General features: G+C 40.8%; 1 protein-coding gene across 1 annotated transcript; it reads right to left on the bottom strand.

Annotated features, from left to right (window-relative positions):
- On the bottom strand, window positions 1-16622 carry PRPF18 (pre-mRNA processing factor 18). Its single transcript, XM_080391730.1, has 10 exons — window positions 16497-16622; window positions 15271-15348; window positions 12237-12341; window positions 10499-10612; window positions 8575-8721; window positions 7247-7315; window positions 6025-6165; window positions 5484-5555; window positions 2928-3083; window positions 1-560 (listed from the first exon to the last, which is right to left on the bottom strand). Exons 1-10 carry the CDS (start codon window positions 16560-16562, stop codon window positions 480-482), a joined length of 1029 nt encoding a protein of 342 aa, XP_080247856.1. The 5' UTR covers window positions 16563-16622; the 3' UTR covers window positions 1-479.
- Window positions 16623-16685: the final 63 nt, after the last annotated feature.

The raw sequence follows: 16685 nt of genomic DNA, 5'->3' as shown, positions 1-16685 counted from the left end.
TTAGCCAATAAAGTCTTCATATTTACAGAAATAACCAAGATTCAGATTCAATTGCTTCCCTCTAATCATCTCCCCACATCAGTATCCAATGGGAAAACAGCCCAAAAAGTTCCACATACACTCCTTGCAGGGCTGAGTCTCACCTAAAGCTCTAAGACATGGGAAACAGTTCAATCTGTACATTCCCGACTAACAAACTGAAATAAAAGCAAGGGTCATGTTCATTGTCCTGATCATAACATCTTCAACCCCCCCCGCCTCTGCACTATACTGGATGTGTTCAGCGTAAGGCATAGATTCTACAAGAAATCTAAATAAATGGGGCTTGTAAAAAGGAAGCTGTAGAAAGTCTGCTGCTTTATGCTTCTCTGCAAAGCCCACCCTAGGTTCCTGTTGGTGTTGAAGCACAATCTCTCTTTCTTCAACCCTCTCTGGGTCTTGGAGACCAAAATATGAGTCATGCCTTGGACACCGCAGCCTCATAAAGCATTGTACTCCACACATTTCGATGGGTCTGTTGGGAAGTGCTTCTGGCAAATGGTCATGAGCCTCTTCAGCCCCTAGGAATTCACAGAACAAGGACAATTCTGTAATAAAACTGCAGCTGTCTAACAAACTTCACAGTTTACAGTATTTTTAAGTTTAATAAGAATAATTAGAAAGAAAAGGCTGCTATTTTGGGGTTGGGTTGGGGTTTTTTTGGTCTTTTTTTTTCTATTTTAAGTTTTATTAACCTTCCTCCCTGCAAAGTTCCAAGTTATCTCCAATATTAGAAGACTCTGTGGCATAACCAAAGGGACTACAGATCCAGTCCTGTCTGACAGATTCATAGTGAAGAATCACAGTGATGCTTTAGTCTCTCTTCATCACCAAGGGAAAAAACAATACTATCACAGTAAAAGATCTTTAAAAGACACCCAAATATTAAGTCATTCTAAAGAGAAAAAAAGCCATTTCTGACAACAGAACAAATAGGACAGCTAAGAAAACCAAACAATTCCTCAGGTGCAGAGGTGTCATTCCTCCCCATGGTGGTACCACAGCTGACCTGCACCGTGGAGGCAAACTGAAGAAGCGATCAAGGAAGAACGTGAACTTGCCAGTTCTTTCAAAGCATCAATCGCCAAAAAAGAAAATGACAGAAACCCTGTGATTATTTTCCTTCAAGTCACGCACAAAAGTCTAACAAAGCAGAAAACCGCTGTGGTGGTAGTGTAATTGAGCAGTGACACTGCTCCGAGACAGCAGACTCATGGGCCCGTCATTAAACACTCATCATGGGACACAGCTCCTCGTTGAAGGGGAAGATGATTCAACAGGCAATGCTCTGGCCTCTCCAGTGCAGGCACAACCGGAAAACATGTCCTAGCACCGTAATGTCTCCTTGCTTGGGATGCCACGATCTCAGGTTCGTTGTAGATCAGAAACATGCTAGCTTCAGGTAACTGCTGGGAGCACAGACAGTATCTCACGCTCCAGTTTGAACCAGACCAGCTAAGCCAGACCTGATACTTAAACATGGAGAGCGTACGTGTTTAAAGCCAGCTTTGCCTTGGCACTTCAGTACGTTGTGTCATTCAGAAGCACAGGTATGAAATTAGTGGGAATATGAACATGAGGATTTCCTTGACCAACAGATGTAACCCCAAAAGCAGAGAACAGGACAGACTGTGGAATTCATAGACATTGTATCTTCCGCAAGGGATGTTACAAGAGATCAAGCAACACTACAGAATAGGGATCTTTCTGCTACAACAGCAGCAAATGGACACAGATGGCCAATTACGCACCAAAACTGGAAAAGCAGCATTATGGCCATGCTGAGGCCCACACCAATCTTTCTTCAGAATCCAAATCCCTTTTTTAACATGGACTAACAACAAAATTATTTAGTTTAACATAAGCTATTTCATCCATTCAACACTTTCAAGCACGTATTACACTAATTTGAGCCTGTCTCTGAAGATGCATAATCCACATGCTGATTTTCACCTTAAAAAAGAACTGGTCAGATTTAATTTGCTGGTGCTCTAAGTGACTGGAGCTCCCTCTGACTTCACAATGATATTTCCTCAGGTTACGCGATTAAAAAAAGATAGCTGAAGACAAACCAACGGTTATACTTGTAGCCCAAATACAAAGGGACTCAAAGTAGAAGGCAAAGTTGCATTTTGCAAGCAATCTGCTCGCATGCTTGCAGACATCTGCAGAAGTTGCAAAGCAACTGGAGTCCTGCTGCTGCAGCAGGAAGACATTTATGTAAACCTCCCCAACTCCATGATGCTGCTCTGGAGGCTTCAGAGTTAAGCCAGAAGGTCTTTATCTCAATTAAACTGCAACTGGCAAGAGGCAAGTACATTCACCAATGCAAGGAGAGAAGACTTGCTTCCTCAGACCTGCCCACCCACTACACTGAAAGGACAGAAAAGAAAAACACCACTGCTACTAATTCCACAGCCAGAAGTTCATGGCGGGAATTTGAAAACGCACAGGAGGAACTAAACCTGGAATATTGAGCGCACACTGTTAAAGAGGCATGTTTGTAAAATGAATGCATTTAATCTAGTTCCAGAAGCAGTCAGAAGGACTGTATGTCACAGTACTAAATTCCATGCACGATGCTTAAACCATGAGTTAAGCAGTGGAACAACTCGGGAGAATAAAGGATATCTTCACGGCTACTTTGGTGTTCACGTAGGATTACAATAGTTAAGACATAGAAAAACCCATCAGATCGCATTCCTAGCCCAGCACTGAAGAGCCTTAAGGTCCAGGATGAGCTAACTATTAAATGATGTTATATTTGACCCAAACTAAGGCAATTGTCCATTTCTAGGACTGTTTTATCACATCACCTGAAACCAGTATTTCTCAAAGATCCCCTAACTGCAAAAGCAAATCTGTTGGATTTCCAATGCTAACATTACCTGTATATATTTCCTTTGAGTTTCATCATTGAGAACATGGGCTACATGCTTGGAGAAAATCTTTTCACGACCCGTTCGAGCGTGGATGCCAACCATAGTGACGCCAATAGGCCAGGGAGCATTTCCAATAGCCATCTGAAGATAGGCATCGTTCGCCTGAAGAAAAACAGCACATGCACTCTTAGCAAAACAGAAAGAGCATTAGAAAGCAGAGCTTTTTTGCATTGCGGGACACAGGAACATCATCTATTCTGGGCTCTCTGAATCAGGTTTCGTTGCATGCTATTAACCAATTTTACAACACACCTTCCCAACAATAAACAATTCATGTTTATGCTGAACTCTGAGGGGAGCAAAGACTATGGACTTTACCTCATGAAAGAAAGCACTGGATAAGGCAGTCTAATTACCTTGATCAAAACTAAAGTTTACTAGGACTATTTTCAACTCTGCCTTCTCAGGTTCCCATAAGCTTTTCTGCTGTAATCACCTATACAGCCCTTGCTGTTCTGTTGCAGACTAGATCAGGGAGCCCTGTCTGTAAGCACAACCCACTGCAGCCCACTGTCATGTGTGCAGAACGGAGGTCACCCAATACACGGGAGTGCAGTGGGGCCTGACAGCTCTCGGGGAGAGGAGCTAGGTTCCAAAGAGGCTGACAACCAGCTCTCCACAAAACAGGATTAAACAAGCACATTAGTAGCAACAGTTATGAACAGAGCAATAGTAGCAGTAAATAGGAATCTGAAATCTCCCAATCAAGACAGCAGATCCCGTTTCTAAAGCTGTAGCAGACAACATCCCTGCAGAAGAACAGGGATAAAACTTGAAGGGAAAATTAATAGAAAGGGAGAAAGGAAGTACAGAAATTAAAAAAAACATGACATCTGAGAACCAGGAAGTGAGGAAGACAGACACATGCGTACAATTATAGAAACAGTTTCAAGAAAGATGTGGAGCAGGACATTCCTCCACCATTAGCAAGCAGCAACAAGACTCACTGATGAAGAGTCCCTTTATAATCTCCTATTTAAAGAGCAGACAATAAGAAATAGCAATTGTGACCAGTGGGTGCAGTTTCTTCCCAACTGGTACTGAGCAAACTGGAAGGCGAGTAACTACCAAGGTTGGGGGTTGCAGACAGAGCTGCAAGTAAGCCTGAAGAAGGGACAGGACTTAGTCTTCACCTTCATGAGGTAGAATCTGAACAAATACCTACTTGCCGACTTAAATATAGTTTTGTGATGAAACATAGGATATGAACATCCAATTAAAGACCCTCCCAGGACTGTCACAACAGGGTTAATTAAGGTTGAAGTGACAACTGGCATTCTGGCATTTGCCTGCTGTCACATGTTGATTTCAAAATTTAAATCTTTCAAGCATTTCATCTAACTAAGCAGTAAGGATTTGTGGCTGACAGTATTCACTAGGCTGCACAAAGCAAAAAAGCACAGAAGACAACAGCAGGCAGAAAGAAACAAGTCCCTTAAGAAACAAAATCGAAAAGGACATGAGTATCTTTAAAAGCACACGGCTCATTAGCCTAATTGGAAAAAAAAACCCAACAACAAAACCCACTTCCAAATGTGTACTCAACTCCTCCAAAATCAATCTGTGAATTCTACATAAAGCCAAGCACCTCCAGGAGAGAGAAGCAGAGCCGATTAACCCATGACACATACCACATTCCCACACACTCATTATTTTGTTCTAGAGGGCACTGGAAAGGGAATTTCAACATAATGATGACAACCAAAAGAAAAAATTCCCCAAACAAAACCCCACTATCATACATCCCACACTTTCAGTTCTGCTTTCAGATGATTTGGATTAAACTTTCCTTAGGCCATCTTAATTTTTTTCAGTTACAAAAGCACGTTTCCTTGCTTACTTGACAAATTATCCCAAGTCCCCACAAGAATAGTAAGAAATACTAGAAATTTAAAGGCAAAACGTGGCTCAATTTCCTCTGCGTACACAAGGTTATTTAAGCAAATGCTATCGGTACTCGAGTTCCACTTCTGAAGGCAGCTACATACAAAACGTAACACTGTCTTTGATCCTGTGTGCCAAAGTATTTCTGCCTCCCCTAGTAAGCAGACTTCACCCAAAAAACTATTTAATAATTTACCTCAGCCTTACCAAGCCAGCTAATGTGAGCATAGCCAAAGAAGAGACAGTGTCTCAATCAGTTTGCCTCAATTAATTCCTAATTAATTGACAACCTATTACTATTAATCCAATACCTTCGTTTAACTTTACAATATCAGGTTTCCCATAGAAGATTCCTCTGCAACTTAATATAACCATCTCCGAGAAAAATTTCTCTTGGTATTTGCAAAGCTCAAAAGATCTGACAGGCTGTGGATCAAACGTTACTTGGAGCCTAACCTTCAACAGCCATTTTTCATTTTGTCTGAATATACGTTGCATGCATTTCCAGCTATGTATCTTCCAAATAATAAAAAAAAAAAATAGGAACGCTGAAGTAATGAATTTCATCTATTAGAACCAGACTGTCCGAACATGCCAGAAGAGTGCAAACAAACGTACCTTCACATATTCTCTTTGCAACATGAATTTAATAATATCAGTTATTGATTCTTTGATGTCTGCAGGAAGTGTCTACAGGAGAAAAAGAAAAAGACAAAACCCAGTATTTACTTCAGAATAGCAGCTCAGGAAAATCAGCCTACTCAGCGTTTATACAAACTTTAGCAACTACCCTAGCCTGAGGACTTTAAGAAAGGAAAAGATCTTCATTATTTAGATGAAGGATCCAAAGCAAGAGAGGTTAAGTGGTTGTGCCTAGTAGCTAGTGGCAAAGTGCAAAATACAGCCCCAGTTCTGTCACGTTTGCAACCCAATGAACAGGTGATACATTAAGCAACACCTGGAAAAGCAGCGGGTAGGCAGAAGAATCTGCTGACCAAGATAAAAAGGTCAGAGCTGGGAGTCATGGGCTCTAGTCCCAGAAACTAACCAACCTACCCTCTCTTCTTCTTACCTTAGGAAAGGGCACTAAGCACTGGGCACTTTGAAAGCAGAAGTTAAAGCAAGTCTTACAGGATAGTGACATTTAAAAGTGATTCACCCTTTTCCGAAGTTTTCTGAAGAGTGGCCTCAGGTACGATTCTGTCTGCTTTTGAGTGGCACTATTCAGCTTCCCTTGTACTCCCCGTTTCACATAGTCTTCTCTGGCATTCAACTCCTTAGCCCAAACTCCAAGGAGAAACTGCAGGAAGAACAAGCAAATTTATGTCATAGTGCCATCTAGTGACATCCTCAGCAAAACAGATGGGAACAGTGGTTTAAGCCACCAAGGCAAAATGAGGTTTTTGGAGAAATCTGAATGAAGAAGGCCTCTTTCAGAAGGACAGGCCAGGAGGGATAGTAAGAACCCTCCCATCATAAAAACACGTGGGCAAGGGAGGAGCATGTATAAAAAGGCGTGTACAAAAAAACCCAAGGAAACAAGAGTGTAGGTATCTGCGCTAGGCAGGAGGAGGGCCACCTACAAAGAGCAGAAGTCTAAGCAGAAGACACCGATGTTTCAGGGCAACTTTTGCAAAGGAGCCTAAGGAACGGTGCAGATCACAGTGAACACACCAGAAGGCAAACATGTCAAATGTACCTTCCCTCCACCCAGAAAACAGGTTTTGAGCTTTCTTTGTCTGACTGCCCAGCCCAAACTATATTAAAATGCTAGTGTATCTTACATACACATCAAAGCTTTAGCTCTGGCTGTGACTTCTGATCATCCCAATAGTTAGACAGGGACCAGCTGACTCAAATGAGGCAATACAGGCTTCTTGCCAGGAAACAAGGGAACAATTTTCTGCTATCCACTTGAACCTGTTTCCTTAGCAAAACCAGAGGACTTCCCTTAAAATTCTCTTATTTCACATGACAGTACCAAGTGACATCTCATTTCAGCTGTTCCTGGGGGAAGGGAGGCAGGGACTCCACAGAATTTTTTAATGCTGTAGTAGTACACAGAAGCAACTAGATACAAATGCCTCAATTACCATATAGAAATCAAAACCTGTTTTATTTTGTCTGGAAAAGTAGGAGCAGATTCTGCAAAACACCGCTCTCTCAACAGCTCTTTCCCAGGTCTAGCAGCATTAGTCACTATTGTGACTAACCGAGGCTGTGGAGTACTGAACATTTAAAAAACACTCAAATCTTAAGCATAATGTGTGAGTTTTTCTCTCCAAGCAGCTGAAACCATCCCTTCTGTTACAAAATGTATCTGAATGACAGTAAAAAATATGACATAGCTACAGAATAATTAATCTATTGGAGTTTGTTACCTTCAAGAACTTTGTTATGATGTCCATATCATAGTGATCGTCACCCCGTCCTAAGGATTCTCCCAAAACCTAGAACAGGAGAAAAAAAAAAAGGCTATTATTTCCACACTGTCTAGAAGTTTGCCGCCACCACCACCACACTTCAATGCTCTAGCTTCCTGCCAAAACCTCAGAACTGTTAATACTAACAGCAATTTTTAGAAACATTTTCCAGTAGACATAGTTGGATTTATAACCTATTTCCATTGTCCTCACATTTCTAAACTGAGTTGTATTTAAAAAATCTCATAGATTTGGAACTCATTTCAGTGTAAGCCTTTATGCTCAAGGGAATGCAGTTAAAGTAGCGTAAAATTAAGACTGCAGTGTCTTCAAACTTTTCAGAAAAAGATTACTTTCATAGCTCAAACCAAGCCTGTCCTACTACCCCAAAAAGGTAATACTTTGAGAACTAACAGACTGATAAAACGCAGCCCCATTACAACTAGTACCCATTCTGGTACCACAGTTATTTTAAACCAGAACCCCTGGTACCCTAACAAAAAAAACAAAGACTGTCTCCTAATACTAATACATTCATTTAAGCTTTCAGTTATAAATCAGATTATTTCTTAAATACACTTGTGGAGGGGTGTTATGAAGATCAACTCCTGCAAAGAGTTTTGAAGATTAAGGGCAAAAGACTTCAGCTCAAGTTAGCGTGCTTTTCAAAACATTACCCTAAAGTACTGGGGGCTGAATGCATTTCATGGCATTCACACAACTACCATGGTATTCTTTCAGAACATGGTAGCTATTTGCACTGAAGTTCCTGGGACACATCATCTCTGCACTTCTTACATTTCCTGTGATCCGATGCCCACTTTTTTTTTTGTCCTAGATGTTTTCATATAGAACATTCTCTCTGTGTGTCCATTTTTCAGAGTCCATCTCTCTTGTATAGGGAAAATTCATTGATTCTATGCTTATTACCCTCTCAAGTACTCATTGAAAAGGCTTTAGAATTTATAACCAGGTAATGTTATCTTTATCAAATTCTTTACTTCCAAACCCCCTGCAGAGGGAATCCTAACTATATCACTTTTCTTGCAGGCAACTCCTGCCCCCTTTCTGATGAGGTGTAGTAAACAAAGACCACTTGAGTTTTCACATGTCTACTGTAGGCACTTAAGAGTGCAACTCAAGGCTTCAAAACCTCAACTCCCTAACAGAGCATATTTAAGGATACTTTAGAATGCCTAAGTTAGATGTGGAAACAATCCTGAAGCTTTCTCACAACAATACACTACATGTAAAAATCCCTTAATTAAAATCTACCCATCACACACTTCTAGTTCTTCAATAGTAGTATTCTCCTCATGGACTTTCAAGTCATTCTGTGAGTCATCGTCTCCTGCTTCTTGGCCGCCTACAATTTCGTTCAGATACTGCTGGTCAATCTTATCCAAAGCAGCCTTCAGGTCATTTCTCAGGCCCTAGAAAAGAGAAGAAATTACTAATTTACAAAAAACCCTCGAGCAAATAAAAGCAGTTCAGTCCTGTCACTGTGAGCATCCAACTTCTGTTTAAAAAAAAAATCAAATTCTATAAAAACATGCATAAATCTTTATCTTTGCTGTCTGAATTTAAACCAAATTAGAAGAACAGTTTCCAGATTGCTTCAGCACTTAAAAAAAAACACAGGCACATTAACATCTGCAATGCTCATACCTATGAAAAGAGACTTTTTACCAAATTTTCACCAGAAAAGCAGGGAGTACTGAACCAACTTCTAGGACTTCCTTCAAGACATTTTCTCCAAGCAATGCACTGAACCACCCCAAAACAAACAGAAAACAGACCATAACCATCATCAGCCCTACAAGTCTTCACATCTGCCCGGAAAAAAAGCTGTAGATGAGGTAACACTCCTTCAGTGCCATCATATAAAACATTAATGCAGTACCAGTGATTTAAACATAGCAGAATGTTTTATATAAAGTGTTTAAAATCCCCTACTCTAGAATAGGTGACTAAAAAACTTTATCAGTTTGAAATTGTGTATACAAAGTTAAGAACTACTTTTAAATAGAACAAGAAACTCAGCTTAGTCACAGTTACAGCACTTGCATTCTTGAGACATAAAATATAAAGCTCTATAAAGGAGTATGGCATTTCTTACCCTAAGATAAATTCAGCCACTCCACTGGGAATACATATGCACTTCCCCTCCTCCATCACTATACTTGACTGTCTGGAGCATTTCTATTAATCATTTAGTAGTCTAAAAATGTCTGAACCATAAACTGGTTTATAGTGAGTATCTACATTTTAAGCAACACAAAGCAACAAGAGTGGCTGAAACACTGAACACAAAAATACAATACAACCCTATTTATGAGCTCACTATTTCTTAATACTTCTACTACTGTCATTGATGTCACTGGAGGGGAAGCTTTCATTAGCAGAATTATATATTTATTTTTTAAAAAGTGTTGAGATCCGTTTATCTTTTTTGAAAAGACTCGAACAAGAAAAGGTTTTCCTTTTACGGGCAGCCCCAGTGAAGATGTTTCAAACAATTCAGTTTGCCACAAATTAGGGAAGAAAATCCAAATCATCACTCTCTTAGCTGGGATGCAAATTTGGTTAACAGTGAAAGCAAAACAAACCCCAACTGCATCTCCTCAATTAAATGATCAATTCTTAAGACAAAAAGAATAAATCAGTTAACTATGATGTATCTTATAGTAATTTTTTTAATTGATGGCTACTTTTAAGGGAACAGGAGAAAAAGCAAGTTTCCATAACAAGTAATAGCTCTGGAATCAAGGGATTTGAAAAATCCTTTACATACCGGAAAGACAGGATGCAGTCGTCCTCTTACTTACCTGTACCTTCTCAGAGAAGCATATAATCATAAAAACAGGATCATTTTAACAGTAAATGACTGTCTTCTCTGCTGGTTGAGAAGCAGCTAACAGCACAGGCTGGGGTATTATTGCCACCTGGAGGCCCCTTTTTTAACTTAAAAGGGCCTAGAAGGTTTCAAGGTTTTAACTAACATAAGGAATTGTAATTGTGCACAAAACTATGACACTTAACATACTTACTCAGGTGATAAATGAGACTGAGCAGATATTTCTCTTTGCTCTGTACTACCCCTCACTCCTGAAAATCAGCAGTTACTGAAACTGATTTTCGGTAACTTTTATAGGGTTCTTGATGGGTTATCCCACTACAAATAAGTAACTAATAGCCAGCCAGTCTTACCTTGTTCACTTCAGGTGCAAGGATTTCTATCTTCCTCAGACGTTGAAATGCATCATAATCTGTTTCTCCAAACAATCTGATTGGCTCACCTCTCTCACGTAACCTCCTGATAACCTGAAAAGAATTAAAATATTCCCTTACACTAACTCCTAAAGGAAGCAAAACAAAATCCAGAATAACAGATTTATTTACTTTGCTTAGGATAACAAGCTGAGCTGGACTGGGGAGGAAATGACAATATTTTAAGCAGTAGAAAAATGTTCCAGACACTTTACAATCTAAATATAAAATTCCACGGTATTTCAGTGAAAGGTCATTCCAAATATTACCAATCTAAATTTTACATAAAATCCCAAGTTGTTTGATACAGCCTAACTTCTTCCTCCTTCTGACTTGTTTAAACAAATACACCAAAATCATCCCTCTGGCACAGCTCAAAAAAACCTTTTCAAAAATCACAAAGGAACTTGACAATAATATCACTCACCTACTTGTCTAGGGCAATAAAAACACTCTCTTAACTAGGCTGCAGCTTGTCACTGATCTGCAAAACAATTTGCTGAAAATTCACAGCCTTAAGCATTTGGTAAATATTAAGTCCCATAGTCTAATGGGACAGTTACTTTTAAAACAGATGTAACAGGTGAAAAAAATCTCCGTCAACTGATTCTTGAAGTCACGGGCAGAGCCAAAACCTAAACTTTATTCTCCCGATTCCTCCTCTCCTGCACTGCTTGCTAAATCTCTTTAGTCTTACCATTATTCATCTAGTGTATCAAGCAATAGGCTTATTGGTATATGAATCACCACGCAATACTGTGGTGATCAAGAGAAGGGTTTAGACTTCATTTCATGCCATACACTTCATTATACCAACGCTGGTTGGACAACAAGAAACTAAGTGAATTGAGACATTAATTCGTTTATTCAGTGGCAAGTGTCTTGCCGCATGTTGGGAAGCATTTGACTTGCAAGTGTATCACACTTGGCTGTGTGGTGGATAGCACACTGGCATTGCAGTACCTAAAGCTCCGCCAAAATATGCACCCAAGTAGATCAATAGCAGTGAGACACTGCGCATTACACAGGTCTGTATGACCAAACCTCAAACCAAAACTCAAACCAACAGCCCACATTACAAGTCCTGTGACACACTCCCGTAAAAAACAGCAAGTATCCAGCAAAATTAAAGGGACATGATGTCCTTGGATGTTCTCAGCTGTGAATTTCAGTATTTCCAAGAGCAGAATTTATTCTGTGCTTCTGAACTTCCTGCTTCTCTTCTGTTTTGGGGTATAGATCTGTTTGTGAACTCGCATTCACATAGGTATTTTTATCCTTAGAAAGCACAAAGAACGCACCAGCCGCTCTGGCTTCAGGACTGTTCCTTCTAGAAAACAAGGTGAACATCCAAAACTTTAGTTTCTAAAATCGGATTCAGACCAATGAACTACTCAAAAAAGAAGCTGGGAGAAAAATACTTGGAAAAGGTCAGCATCAGTGCAAATCCATGACAAAGAGGCTCTACCTATCTGTATCTCCCTACACACTCAGTTGAACAGCAGATCCTTGATAAGCAAAGATGATAATTTATCATTGACTGTAAAAATGGAGGCTTATTATTTAATACAAATTGCCATTAAAAGTATAGTTCATTAGAAAAAACAGTCCCTAAACAAGACATTTCAGAAGCATTTTCTGTAAACTCAGGTAGTCTGTTTACAACGACTGATTTTACCTCCTGCCTGGAAAGAGTCATTGGTAACTTTTCCTCTGCCAGTTCGAGTTCCAGCACAGGATTTGACGCAGTCAGTGGTTTCTCTTCCTCTTCTTGCTGCTGTACCTACATTCAACAGACATAAGTTACTAATGCGCCAATGGAAATAAACCTATATATTGACAGCAACAGTGAAGATATAGAACTCTGGAATGCAGATTTTAACATGACAATATAAACTTTTAGTTTCGTAGTTTTTATAGGCTATAATTGAATTTCACAGAACAATACAAGCTTTTAAAAGTATCAGTAATTAACTAACACTTCTGCAGGTTGCAGGAAGCAGTCTCTATAGTAAATAGAAAGGACAATTGCTAAAGTTTAGCAATCACTTCAGCAGGCACACACCAGCATTGGTGCCAAAAATAGCAGATCCACCCCCTGCCTGTTGATTCCTGCCCCTGTTCTACCCTCTTCACCCATGCAAAAGCCTTTGCATCGCTATGTGATGAACCAGATGTAGGAAATGATTCAAACAGAAAATAATCTGGCAAACACAAAGAAAGGTACCCTTCGCAGACCACTTAACCTCCTCATCCAGCTCAACACACATAGCACATGCATGGACACAAGGGCAGAAAAAAAAAAACAAGGGAAGGGAGAGAGCGGGGCTGCTTCTTTCGGTGGCAGCATAAGCTTAAAATGTTTATTACCTACAGCTTCAGTGAGCTGAGTACAATTAGCAGTGATCCATTGCTTGTAACTGGGTTTTGAAAGGTGCTTGGTAGAAAGACATGTTACCTTAAACAAGTTTGCCATAGTTTCTTGCAGGTTTAAAAAAAAAAAAAAAAAAAAAGAAAGAAAAAACGACACCTACAACTCCTCACAGGGGCAGGATCTCATTAATGATTCCTCTTAATCTAAAAGAAGGTCCCTGAATCAAACAGAGCTTTCCTGCTTCATTACACAATATTTTAATAATGCAAAACAACTCTTTGATCAAAGTAACTTTGAGACAGTAGTCATGTAACTACAGTTCCCTTTATAAGCTCAAATTTGACACTTATGACAGCATGAGCAGATCGCTCTTGGTAATATTCCTATAATAAGGGAACATTTCCGGTACTCACTCACATCTTGGTTTTTTTCCTAGATTCCTTACTAGAACTTATTTCCCTTCCATACTTGCTGAAAGGGAGATGCCCCACTTCATCCTACAGCACCCTGCAGCAATCTCCGTGCACGAGCAGCTCACTGTCATTTCCAGTCTGTATTCAGGTTGATCAGTTTGATCATTGTACGAGACAGATTTTTCTAAAGAACGTTTCCTATTCTTTCAGGCCAATTTGCCAGTCTTGCACTCAGGTGTTGGTATAACTCCATGTGGCTGCAAGGATCCACCCCTGCGGCTCCAGCTACAAGATTCAGCTACAAATCCATATTCAAAGCTATAATACCAAACAGAGAAATCGATCCTACAAGTACAGGTGTTTGAGACAAGCAAGGGAAGGACAATCAAATCAATGCTTAACACAAAGGGAGGGGGAAAATAAAACTTCCATCAATGCAGGAAAGGGAGAATTGGCAGGGAACAGAAAACATGGAAGAACTGTGTAAATTTATATTACCTATATAAAGAAATACACTCCCATGGCAGAAGGATACATACAAATTTTAACTTACAAACATTCTTGAAATCATAAAGAGACAGCAGCATTTGGGGGAAAAGATTTGATCCATTCTGTCAGCTGGACTCCAAGTTACAAGCGATACCTTTACCACAGTTATTTTTGTTTCAGTGCTTTCTTCAAGCAAGTCAAATTATTACAACTTATTAAGTATAAAACTGCACAATTTAAAAAGAAATCAGTCCATATTCTACATCTCATCAACAGATCAAATGCAGAAATCTGGGAGGCTCTAAAAAGGTACTAAATGAAAGGAAGCAACTTATTTTAAAACCATTTTCAGGGTTACATTTCAAACCAAAACTGGTGCTGCAGCAGCACAGACAATGCCATTTTAACCGCCACGTAAGGTTCTGAAGAATGCAAGCTAATGCTCAAAAAGCATCACATAGTCATTTCCACTTGGAAGAACAACTGGATTCACAGAACACATTCTCACAACTATATGCTGCACATTCTGAGAATCGTTTTGGCATTGACATTCAAATAATCTACCAACAGATCACGGTTTCAGAATAAGTCACTAACTGGGTAAAGTTCAATTGAAAACAAAGCTCCTATTTGTGCCCAGTAACAGCAAACAAGATTACAAGCCTATGTCTTCCACAAGGGAATGCACACCCCCTCCCACACACATATAATCAGGCAGGCAGGCAGACGCACACACTTGTAAAGAAAACAGCATTCTTCCCATTTCAGTAAACTATTGCCCTGACACCATTACAAGGCAGGTAAAGCCTTCCAGATCACTCATTTGTTGCTAAATGCACCCTAGGTTACCAACTGTTTTCTAATATTTTGCCAGCAAGAAAATAAATGCTGTTGTCACACACTTTCAATGTTGAATGGTTGACGGTCAAAACCCAAATACAAATACATACAGTTGGCAGATTTTTTCAATATGCGCCCAAGCTACACTGATTTCTTTTGGACATTTTGACAAGATCATGAAAATTATCTGAATGGATAAACCTATCCAAATGTATCCATTTTTTTCCAGTAAGGGGGGGGTGGGGGGAAGGTAGCTATATCAGATCCAGTTTTCATGCCTAACAGCACAATTTAAAAAGAAAGGAAGACAAGCTTTGACCCCAAGCCACTTCATGCTTTACAAAAAAAAAAAAAAAAAAAAAAGCCAAACCATAACACAAACTTAAGTAGCTGTATATCATGCATATCTTTTCCTGCATTGCAAATGGGTTTGGAAACTCATACCTCTCCAGGTGGCTTCTCATTTACAGGCTAATGTATAACATCAACAGATTGAACAAAGAACAACAATTATCATTAACAACATTTATACTGTTGATAATAAAATGTAGACTTCAAAGCAAACATAAAAATTCCTGGAAGAACAATTACCATACCTTGTAGCCACATCTCTGGAAGTAGGCCTCCTCTTCTTTTTTAGCTAACTCACTGCGTTTGAAATATTTCTTATTTCCCTAAAAGAGAGGAAAACTATTAACAGCTTACAGTTCTTTGCACTTGGGCAAAAATGGCTCAAACTTCCTTACTTGATTTGGTGAATTCAGCTGCATCTTTTCATAGAGATGACTACCTTGTCATGTAAAGGGAACTAGTTGAAAGCACCTCTGAAAATCAGCAACATGGAGCAACTTTGGAGCACATAAGCATACTTAAAAGTACAATATGTTCACCAGTGCTTTAAACAAAACATTCTTTGTCATGTAAGGCTGTGGCAGTTGTTGGTGGACAGCTTCACTTCAGATGCGCACAACAAAGCCCAGGTTGGAGTACAAGGAAGTTACTTACATAAACCATACAAAACATGTCATTTTACACCAAATCAAGGAGGAGGGAGAAATCACCTTTGTACAGAGTATTTTGTAAGCTTGTTTGGGGCACCTACGCAGAAATGTATTTGGTAAGACCTTCCAGAGACATGACAGCTGGTGATTGTGGTCACCCTGAAGCATTTCCTTGATTAACATGAGCTATGACTTCTTTCTTCACACTTTGTCTGCCTGATCTACAATAGCCTCGATCACAGCTCCCTACTTCAACTGCTAATGCCAACACCTAAACTCAGATGTCAGTGAAAGCGCTCTGCTCTACCGCGGGTGCTTTTAAGCACACGCGCACACCTATGTGACCCTGCTATTGCTACAAACAAAACACAGCAGTGGTGAGGAAAGGCAACCACACATTGTTCACTAAGGGTTGCACAGATCTTTCTCTTGCCTCAGTACCTGAAATAAATAACTAAACTAGCTCCAAAAGGCCTCAGCACACAGCGAGGCCCTGAAGCCAGGCTGCTCCTGCGCCCCCAAATTCCTTCCGGCCCCTGCCCGGATCCCATCCTGGGCCGCTCCTGCTCCTCTTCCCCCAGCGCTCTCCCGGGCCGCCGCTCACCCCACACACCTCATCCCGGGCCGCCCCAAAGCCCACCCTGGGCAGCTCCGCAGCCCCTCACCCAGGCCCCTGCCCCATGTCGCTCCCGCTCCCTCTCCCCCGCCCGAGCCCCCCCTCAGGCCGCTCCTGCCGTCCACACCCCGGGCGCCACCCCGGTCCCGGTCCCCACCCCGGCCGGCTTCCTCGCCCCCCCCCCCCCCCCCCCGGCCACCCTCACCCCCAGCAGCTCCTTCTCCTCCAGCTGCTGCCGCTTCCGACTAATCTCCCGTTTCAGGATGTCCATGGCGACTCAGCCGCCTACGCCGCCTCCGCTGCCGGAAGTGACGGAGAAAAACAATAGCGTCACTTCCGGAAGTCCACGCCGCGAGCCGAGCTGCAAGGCCAGGCACACTCGCAGCGCCCCCTG

Source organism: Falco punctatus (assembly GCF_963210335.1).
Source record: "Falco punctatus genome assembly, chromosome: 6".
NCBI lineage: Eukaryota > Metazoa > Chordata > Aves > Falconiformes > Falconidae > Falco > Falco punctatus.
The sequence above is the reverse complement of the archived record's forward strand: the minus strand, read 5'-3'. Positions and strand labels throughout refer to the sequence as shown.

Bases quoted from the DNA above. Each gene is read 5' to 3' on its own strand.
- PRPF18 (XM_080391730.1), bottom strand. From the start codon at position 16,562: ATGGACATCCTGAAACGGGAGATTAGTCGGAAGCGGCAGCAGCTGGAG. The intron at 7,316-8,574 runs GTGTGTGATGGG...CTCCTGTTCTAG, and splicing joins CTACTATTGAAGAACTAGAA to GTTTTGGGAGAATCCTTAGG. The intron at 561-2,927 runs GTAATGTTAGCA...GTGAATTCCTAG, and splicing joins CTCAAAGGAAATATATACAG to GGGCTGAAGAGGCTCATGAC.